This window comes from Herpailurus yagouaroundi, unplaced genomic scaffold (genome assembly GCF_014898765.1).
Source record: "Herpailurus yagouaroundi ecotype Mexico unplaced genomic scaffold, PumYag 100, whole genome shotgun sequence".
Taxonomy (NCBI): Eukaryota; Metazoa; Chordata; class Mammalia; order Carnivora; family Felidae; genus Herpailurus; species Herpailurus yagouaroundi.
In genome coordinates, this window is record NW_024412391.1 from 31,049,869 (window position 1) to 31,060,364 (window position 10,496).

Consider the following 10,496-nt stretch of genomic DNA (forward strand, 5'->3'; position numbering starts at 1 on the left):
GAGAAAACCTTTAAGGACATCTACTAAGCCAATCATCCTTGTGAAGTCTGATTCCTCTCTACAACATCATGCCAAGTAATCATTAAGCTAACCTATTCTGATCAAGAGTTCACTGCTCACCAACACAGCCAATTCCCTCTTAGAACATTAGAAAGCTTTTTCTTATATTGTGCTAAAACATGCTTCTGTATCACTCTCATCCACTGGCCAACCTGAACAAGTCCAGTTATTTTTTTTGGTATGTCTCCTATGGAATGAATCACCAAAAATACTGGTTAGTCTCGCTGAGTCTTCTCATTTACATCCATAGACTTTCAACTACGTTCTTCAACTAACAATTCTAGTCTTAACAGAGTCCTGGTTAATATCCAGTTTGTTACTGTTTCTTGAAAAGCAGAGAACCCATAAAAACACCATTTTGTGTCCCTCATAAATTAATGGAAACCATTTTTACAACCCTTGACTTATAAGTCAAAGACAAACTTTAAAAAGGAAGAAACATGATTTTTTGTAAGCTATTTGACAATAGCTGTCTGTCCTACAAGATCTGTCTGTCCTACAAGATCTGCAATTAATTATCCCATAACAATCTATCAAAAGTCATACATTCCTCTGAGCCCAGCGTCTCAATTATTATAATTCCCTTTTAGCAAAGCTTATAGTGCTGCCTTTTACTTTGCTGTAATTTATCAGAAAAGCAGTACAGAATTACAGATTAGCTACCGTAATTGGAAACAGAATTCAAAACGAATTAAGAGTGTTTGCTTCTTTGTTTGTTGCATTTTGTTAAGGCTACCCTAGAGATCATTCCAGCCAAATGATTTCTTAAGGCTATTTGCCCATATCGAGACCCTCTTAAACATAATTTTAAAACTTCCGGAACTCAATATGATGAATTAATAATACAACACCACCTAGGTGGATAATATGTTTTAAACATAAACATAATCCCCAATGGGTATGAAATAGTTCAATAGAAAATGCCATCAGGGCAATAATTGGATTTTTTTTGAAACAACTACCACAGATTTAAAGTAGTAGGGGAATGTGTCTAATCAGTCCTCAATCCAAAACCTAGGGGGCCTAAAATGTGTCTGCATCCAAAGTTTCCACAGCCAACTTTTACTTATTATGTGCATCTGCAGAATAGCACATTCACAGTAGAGAGAAAACCACATCCTAGAGACCTCATATTTCATGGATGTAATTAACAGAAACTAGTAAGAAATTAAATAGTTAATATTCAGTGAGGGCTTACTACATGCCAGCTACTAATTCCAGGAATTAATTTATTTAATCTTCGTACAATACATATCAAGTAGTTACTATTATACCCAATTTTATGAATAAATAAGCTAGTAAGCAGCAGAGGTAGGATTCTAACCAAGCAGTCTGACCCCAGAGACCTTAACTCTTAACCACTAATCAGAGATGTATAAATACGATTAAAGGAGGAATTGAGAAGTACTGATGTCTGGTCCGTTTTTCAGTCACTTTAAAAACATTTCATTTAATCCTCACACAACATATTTTGTGAAAGAAAACTGAGTCTCAGAGAGATTAAATAAATCCAAAATCCCAAATCCACAAAGCCACCAAGGGAAAAACTAGTATGCCTTGTATTATAGCGTATTATCTCTCTGCAACTTTAAGACTAAACTGAGTGGCAGATATAAAGGCAGAAATCTCACTTCAATCTACATATCAGTGCTGTCATAAGAAAGTGACCACTGGAGCCTATCTGGCAGAGAGTTGGCTGGAAAAAGAAAAGAGTCTGTAGGGGCGCCTGGGTGGCGCAGTCGGTTAAGCGTCCGACTTCAGCCAGGTCACGATCTCGCGGTCCGTGAGTTCGAGCCCCGCGTCGGGCTCTCTGGGCTGATGGCTCAGAGCCTGGAGCCTGTTTCCGATTCTGTGTCTCCCTCTCTCTCTGCCCCTCCCCCGTTCATGCTCTGTCTCTCTCTGTCCCAAAAATAAATAAATGTTGAAAAAAAATTAAAAAAAAAAAAAAGAAAAGAGTCTGTAAATAACCCAAAACATAAAACCAGCACACTTAGAGGAAGAAGTTCTAAATCATTAAGACATTGCGGTGTTAGTGTGTCTGTATATATGTTTGTGTGTGTGTGCGTGTGTATACACATAGACATGTGTGTGTGAACTCTTTGTTGTTTTATTTCATTCTGCTCTCAACTACACCTTTCATTTTGTTCATGAAACCTGGAATGGTTCTCAACTAGGAACAGTATCCATAACAAAAGAGTATTTGGCAATGTGTAAGGGCAGCTGGTTGTCCTGGTGATTCTATTGACATCTGATGGAAATGGGCTAGAGATGCTAAAGATCCTGAAATATTGTGTCTGCACAACAAAGCACTGTCCCACCAAAAATGCCAATACCATTCATCCAACATTAAGAAGTATTTAAAGGAAACATTTCAAGTATTGGGAAGGAAAAAAATACATGATTCAGGTAGACTTAATCAACATTTGTTGTCAAGATCCTGATGCTCCTAGTGGACAGAGGAAGTAAGTAGGGGCCATTACAGACAGGTTCTTGAACAAAGTTGTTCCTGTTTAGATGCTACTACATCTTATATATACATAAATGTAAATTCTTGTTAACAGTATCATGGAGGAAATACATAAGACTAAATTTTGAATGAAGACTCAAAGTAATCTCAGTCTAGATAATCAAGTATCTTCATACTTTAGCCCAAATGCAGACTTCCTACTTATAAGGTAGTTTCTACCATGAACAGTATAAAGGCAAGTAAATATTAATCAAATTACAGTCTTATACTAGCATCATTTATTCATTCACAAAATATCTCCTAATTATCTATCATGCTAGACACTGCTGTAGAATCTGGGAACTCAGTAGTAAATAATAGGACAGAAATATTTCCTGCCCTTCATGGAATTTTCACTTTCCTGTACTTGCTTACTTACTACATATATAAACAAATACATACATAATATAATTTCAGTTAGTGATAGGCACTATGAGGAAAAAATTAGGCAGGAAACTGGACAGATTGGAATGGAAGAGATAGCTTTTGTGATGTGCTCAGAGAAGAGGGTGACATTTGAGCAGAAACTTGAACGACACTGAGAAAACAGCCATTAAAAAGTCGGTGGGAATTACTACTTAACATGGTACTGGAAGTCTTAGCCTCAGCATTCAGACAACAAAAAGAAATAAAAGACATCCAAATCAGCAAGGAAGAAGTCAAACTTTCACTATTTGCAGACAACATAATACTCTATGTAGAACACCCAAAATCCTCCGCCAAATAATTACTGGAACTAATACATGAATTCGGCAAAGTCTCAGGATATAAATAAACGTGCATAAATCTGTTGCATTTTATACACCAATAACGAAACAGCAGAAGAAATCAAGGAATCGATCCCATTTACAACTGCACCAAAAACAAGAAACCTAAGAATAAACCTAACTAAAGAGGTAAAAGATCTGTACTCTGAAAACTATATAACACTTATGAAAGTAATTGAAGAAGACACAAAGAAATGGAAAGGCATTCCATTCTCATGGACTGGAAGAACACTGTTAAAATGTCTATACTACCCAAAGCAATCTACACATTTAATGCAATCCCCATCAAAATACCAACAGCATTTTTCACAGAGCTAAAACAAACAATCCTAAAATTTGTGTGGGAACCGCAAAAGACCCTGAAGAGCTAAAGCAATTCTGAAAAAGAAAAACAAAACTGGAAGCATCACGATTCCAGATTTCAACCCGTATTACATGTCTGTAGTCATCAAGACAATATAGTACTGGCACAAAAACAGGCACACAGATCAGGAGAACAGAATAGAAAACCCAGAAATGGACTCACAACTATATGGTCAACTAATCTCTGACAAAGCAGGAAAGAATATCCAATGGAAAAAGATAGTCTCTTCAACAAATGGTGCTGGGAAAACTGAACAGCAACATGCAAAAGAATGAAACTGGACTATTTTCTTATAAGTTCAAAATGGATTAAAGATCTAAATGTGAGACCTGAAACCACAAAAATTCTAGAAAAGAGCACAGGCAATAATTTCTCTGACATCAGTCATAGCAACTTTTTTCTAGATATGTCTCCTGAGGCAAGAAAAACAAAAGCAAAAATAAACTATTGGGACTACATTTAAATAAAAAGCTTTTGGGGGCACCTAGGTGGCTCAGTAGGTTAAGCATCTGACTCTTGATTTCGGCTCAGGTCATGGTCTCACAGTGTGTGGTTTCAAGCCCCGCTTCAGATTCTGTGCTGACAGCGCAGGGCCTGCACAGGATTTTTCTCTTTCCCTCTTTCTCTGCCCCTCCCTCCACTCACACTCTATCTCTCTCTAAAGATAAATAAATAAACATTTAAAATAAATAAATAAATAGCTTCTGTACAGCAAAGAAAACAATCAACAAAACTAAAAGGCAACCTATGGAATGGAAGAAGACATCAGCAAGTTATATATCTGATAAAGGGTTAGTAGCCAAAACCTATGAAGAACTTATCAAACTCAACACTCAAAAAGCAAATAATCCAGTGAAGAAATGGGCAGAAGACACGAACAGACACTTTTCCAAAGAAGACATCTAGATGGCTAACGGACACATGAAAAGATGCTCAACATCACTCATCATCAAGGAGATTCCAATCAAAACCATGATGAGATACCACCTCACACCTTTCAGAAGAGCTAGAATTAAAAGAAACAACAGGTATTGGCAAGGATGCAGAAAAAGAGGAACCCTCTTACACTGCTAGTGAGAATGCAAACTGGTGCAGATACTCCAGAGAATAGTATGGAGGCTCCTCACAAAACTAAAAATAGAACTACCATATGATCCAGCAATTGCACTACTAGGTATTTACCCAAAGGATACAAAAATACAGATTGGAAAGGGTACATGCACCCTGATGTTTATAGCAGCGTTATCTACAATAGCCAAATTATGTAAAGAGCCCAAATGTCTATCATCTGATATATGGATAAAGAAGATGTGGTATATGAGGAGTTGGAGAGAAGATGGCGGCGTAGGAGGACGCTGGGCTTACCGCGCGTCCTGCTGATCACTTAGTTTCCACCTACACCTGCCTAAGAAGATGTGGTATATACATACGGTAGAATATTACTTAGCCATGAAAAAGAATGAAACCTTGCCATTTGCAGTGAGGTGTATGGAGCTAGACCATATTATGTTATATGAATCAATATATAAGTCAATCAGAGAAAGACAAATACCATACGATTTCACTAGTCTGTGGAATTTAAGAAACAAAACAGATGAACATATGGGAAAGGGGAAAAAAGAGGAAAAAGGGAAACAAACCACAAGAGACCCCTAATGACAGAGAACTAAAGGGTTATAGAGGGCAGTGGGTGGGGGATGGGCTAGATGGGTGATGGGTATAAAAGAGGTCCCTTGTTATGATGAGCACTGGGTATTGTATGTAAGTGATGAATCACTGAATTGTACTCCTGAAACCAATATTGCACTGTATGTTAACTAAACTTTAAATAAAAAGTAAAAAGAAAAAAAGAAACAAAGAAAATGCCCGTGAGAAAAATATTACTGGCAGAGACAACAGCAAGGGCAAATTCAATAGGAAACAACAAAAATGGCATATTTAAGAAAGAGCAAACAGATGAATGTGATTGAAATGGAATAAGCATGGGTGAGTGGTGGACTGACATCAGAAATGCAGAAAGAGGCAGAATGCATAGGGTTTTGTGAGCCTTGATAAAGAGTTTGCACTTCAACTTAACGTGTTGGAACTGGAGAGTTTTAAGCAAAGGAATAAATTGATTTTTTTTTTTAATCACTAGAGTAGTAAGAAAAAACTGAGAACTAGAATACCATACGACTTTGATACTAGGATTGGAAAAAGGTCACAAAAGCATATATAGCAATTCGGGTGTTAAACTGCCTGCCTGGGGTGGGTGAATGGTTAGAGAAATTTAACCAACTTTATTTAAAACTATTTGGGGGCACCTGGGTGGCTCAGTCAGTTGAGTATTTCACATCTGCTCAGGTCACAATCTCACCGTAGGTGAGTTCAAGGCCCTCATCGGGCTGGCTGTTATCAGTATGGAGCCTGCTTTGGATCTTCTCTCTCTCTCTCTCTCTGTCTCTCTCTCTCTGCCCCTCCCCCACTCATGCTCTCACTGTCAAAAATAAATAAAAACATTTATTTAAAAATTAATTAATTAGGGGTGCCAGTGTGGCTGAGTCAGTTGAGCATCCACCTTTGGCTCAGGTCATGATCTCACAGCTCGTGGGTTCCAGCCCCACATCGGGTTCTGTGCTGACAGCTCAGAGTCCGGAGCCTGCTTCAGATCCTGTGTGTGTGTCTCTCTCTCTGCCCCTAACCCACTTGCAGTCTCTGTCTCTCTCAAAAATAAACATTAAAAAAAATTTTTTTAAGTAATTAATTAATTAAAACTACTTAGGCCCAAAACACTGCTGCACAAACTTCTGCCACTCTTTTTCAGATGATTCAGGTCATTAAGTGACCTCTTAATATTTTAAAGAAAAAGCATTTTACCATCCACAGACTCTTGAAACTTAAAACCAAACCATTATCTTCAATGTTGACACATCTAGAAACAAGCCTGCAATAACACTAACTTTAAAATAGTCTGCTGACTTTAGGTAACTTTAACAGACATAAAAGGAAAAATATCCCCAAAATGTTCACACTAGAAAGCAAGAGAATATCTTGTAATATATTTCAAATATACTTGGTTCGAAAGGTACAATACTAAAAGTTCAAAGCAAATGAGGCAAAGACAAAACTTTACTAAGACAATCAAGTTTAGAGAAGCAATGCTACCAATATTACTGTGTAGTTATCCTCAAACTTCTACTATGCAAGGGGCCTTGGTTTGGTTTATTTGGCACTTCTTGGTCTCATGAAACCTTGTTGGCACATGTATCTATTCAAACAATTATGATTAGCCCACTTCACTGCTGGGTTTGTGTTAGGAGACAGGAATATAAAGTTTTGCTGTAAGTTTAGAGAGATTTGGTAACATTTATGAAAGAGCATAAGATGCAACACAAGATCACGTGCTAATTACGGTCACCGAGCTGAATGTACCTGCTACACCGGAGAGACTGACTTTCAGAAAGCGGAGTGACTTCATCCCTAACACACATCATTAATAACTTACCATGTGACGGTGCCAAATAAATAGCCGAATCAGCAAATCAGAGTTCAGAAAACTGGATGACTAGAAAGTTTCATTTAAGGACTTCACAGGTACTAGCACTCAAGAGTATCTTTCAGAAAGGATTGACTTACATATGGAAACAATTCACTTACGGTTTAAAAGTAATAATTTCGTATATTTTCATAAATGTTTGGGGGCAGCTAGGGTGGGTATCATAAAAACATAATTGAAAAGAATTATTAGCATTCTTGAACTAATGGGGAAACTCAATCCTAGAACCTTCATAAATAATAGGTATCTTCCTATAAACCCTTTTTATTTTCCTAAACTTTTTTTCCCTGCAAACGGTTTTAACATTTCCTAAAATGTCTAATTAAACGTGTTTTCCCCTCTTGATTAAAAAGAATTCACAAAACGTCATAAGGTACATTTGGAAGATGGTGACAGGGGATTCCCTGCTTCAAAATGTTGGAAGCCGCTAGTTTAAAAGCGCCCGAAACAGATGACTCGGCTCGGGTGCTATTTTCCCGCTGTTGTGTTTCCATTTCAATCTAAGAAAAGACATAACTATGTGTGTGTCTCGAAACCTTAGATAGGGTAAAAACCACCTACTGTCATTTCTTTATCACATTTTTGAGAGAGCATTTGTACAAACCCACTAAACCACTTTACCAGTAAAACTCTGCGCCCTGTGAGGAACACCCGCAGGGGAGCTCCTCCTTGTCTCCGGTAGCTCGTGCTCGTCACTCCCTCAGCCAGTTACCGAGGAGCGCGCCGGCGCATCCTGGGAGACGTCGGCAGCGGGGATTGTGGGAAGTGTAGTTTGGAGACCCCGCCCTCCTCGCCATTCCTGTAATGGCTGCTTCCCGGAAGGTAATGTAGGAACTCGTCTCCAAAGGATACTTAGGGTTGCCTCAGTGTATTTGTAAAACAAGGATATTTGCACCTCTCCGGGACAAAGCAGGGGTTCTTTTTAAAATCTTAATATCAAATCCTGGCACAAACTTACTCTGGGTTCGGTTTATTTTTAGCTTTTCCTGTGCCGGCGAACTGACCCAAGTTTAAGTCTAGTTCCCCTGCCTGAACAAACTGTTTCCTCTAGTTACTATCCATTCCTCTCTCTTCCGAACGACTTCCTCCTTCTGCACTGTGGCTGTATCTTTAAAAAATGATGATGATGATGATGATAATGATGGTGATGATTAATTCTTAAATCCTACCCTTTTCTGATACTAGGCTCTGTCACGTGGAACCTCTTAGCCTCAGCATCCGGAACTCCAGGAAGGGAGTATTTCGAATCAGATAGAATTATACATAAGTACTTTCTTTGGTAAGTGTTACTAATACCCCACAACTTCACAGACTTACATATTGCATGACTTTTGCCAGATTTGTCTGCATTTCCTGGGTGGGAGAAATCCTAAGAAAATGTAATTTTTACTCAACATTTACTCAAAATACTAGGATATTTAAGTTTCCGAGTGTCTGGTGTGTTTTCTGTTTGTTCTTAATTATGTTCTGTTCAAGTTGCTTAGTTGATTTACACGAGGTTGGCATGATAGCATGTGGAAACATTGCTGGAGTCAAGGAATTAGCATTGAAAGGGGGGATTAGCCTCAAATGACCTTCTTTAAACTGTTTTATAAACTTACCGGGTTTTTTTTACCTTTAAAATGGGGAAATGGGTCTGACATTTAAATTTAAAAGGTTATATGGATTGTTATTTATGTATTCATGCTGTCATTTGAAAAGGTGGAAAGTTTTAATGATTCCTTTTTGTTTCCATGTTTGATTTCTAGAAACTTTCTGCCCTCAAGATCGAGATACCTGAAAATCCCAACATCATGGCTTCAGTTTCAGCACAGTTGTTCTTGGTCCTCATTTCACTGCTTTTGGTGCTGCCTGTTGTTGAAGCAGTAGAAGCTGGAGATGCAGTCGCTCTCTTGTTAGGTGTGGCTCTCAGCATTACAGGCATTTGTGCTTGTTTGGGGGTATATGCACGAAAGAGAAATGGACAAATGTGATTTTGACAGGCCTTCTGAATCAGACCTTGCCCAGAAAACCATTGTGAATTATTGAGGTTAAAAACTGATCTTTAGTGTCTGAAAGTTCCCAAGAAATAGGGTATTTTCACATTTTTAATTGTCTCCCTGTAAATGGAAGCAAACTGATATATGTTAAATGGGAAAAAAAAGTTTCCTTCACAACAAATAATGCACTGAAAAAAAGCAGTCTAAAAGTCCTATATGTTAGTTAGAGGCTCAAAGAAGTCAGATGACCGAAATTTACATATTATTTCAAAGTTTTGGAATTCTCAAAGTGCATGAGATAGGAAGAAGGAAACCCTTACCCAGAATCCTAGGAAATTGCCACTGCCTCCTGCATCACTGAGGAGACTTTTCTCCATATTTTTATTAGATTTTTGTTTTGTTATCTCCCAAGTTAGTATTGTACTTAGGTATCAAATACATCCAGAAATTAAAATTTTTATTTCTTTGGTTGGGGGGAAGAGGTAAGAAAAATGTACTCAGTGTATCTAATGTTAAAATGGAGAAAATATTTAATGTAAAAAAATACTTTATATGGACATTTAAATGGAGAAGAGATTTAATGTTAAAAACCTTTATATTAACTGAATAACAACATCTCTATAGTGAGAAGTACTATATTAAATACAAACCCATTATGTTGTAAGTTAATGTGTGATATTCATTTCTGTTTATTTCAGGCTGTCTTCACTTTCTGTGGACTTTTATGTCAGCTAGGTGACTTCCTTTAAGTGATCACACTAGCTTGTAGAGAATACTATCAATCATAAGTGAGAAATGGGCAGTATCAAGGTAGAAGTCCTGGTTAGAGACTCCACAGATACAAAAGGAAAATGTAATGGCCTATACTGGTTTATACACTAACCAGATGAAGCATACCCTCTCTGATCATACTACTGAAAGTGTCCTCAAAGTAACAATATCACCTAGGGACTTGGTAGAAATGCTGAGTCTCAGGCCCCATTCAGACCAATTGGATCAGAATGTGCATTTGTTTCAAGAGCCTAGAATAGGGGCGCCTGGGTGGCGCAGTCGGTTAAGCGTCCGACTTCAGCCAGGTCACGATCTCGCGGTCCATGAGTTTGAGCCCCGCGTCAGGCTCTGGGCTGATGGCTCGGAGCCTGGAGCCTGTTTCCGATTCTGCGTCTCCCTCTCTCTCTGCCCCTCCCCCGTTCATGCTCTGTCTCTCTCTGTCCCAAAAATAAACGTTGAAAAAAAAAAAATTTAAAAAAAAAAAAAAAAAGAGCTTAGAATAATTTGTATGCAT

General features: G+C 38.0%; 1 protein-coding gene and 1 long non-coding RNA gene across 2 annotated transcripts in view; one reads left to right on the top strand and one right to left on the bottom strand.

The window, feature by feature from the left end:
- The window catches only part of LOC121028462 (uncharacterized), a 59,831-nt gene extending 51,878 nt beyond the window's left edge, over window positions 1-7,953 (bottom strand). The window contains exon 1 of the long non-coding RNA XR_005789242.1: window positions 7,854-7,953. This is a non-coding gene — a long non-coding RNA (uncharacterized LOC121028462). The remainder of the gene's footprint in view (window positions 1-7,853) is intronic.
- Window positions 7,954-8,006: 53 nt separating this feature from the next.
- Window positions 8,007-9,880, top strand: SMIM30 (small integral membrane protein 30). Its single transcript, XM_040472198.1, has 3 exons — window positions 8,007-8,054; window positions 8,418-8,511; window positions 8,981-9,880. Exon 3 carries the CDS (start codon window positions 9,026-9,028, stop codon window positions 9,203-9,205), a length of 180 nt encoding a protein of 59 aa, XP_040328132.1. The 5' UTR covers window positions 8,007-8,054; window positions 8,418-8,511; window positions 8,981-9,025; the 3' UTR covers window positions 9,206-9,880.
- The last annotated feature ends 616 nt before the right edge of the window (window positions 9,881-10,496 follow it).

Bases quoted from the DNA above. Each gene is read 5' to 3' on its own strand.
- SMIM30 (XM_040472198.1), top strand. From the start codon at position 9,026: ATGGCTTCAGTTTCAGCACAGTTGTTCTTGGTCCTCATTTCACTGCTT.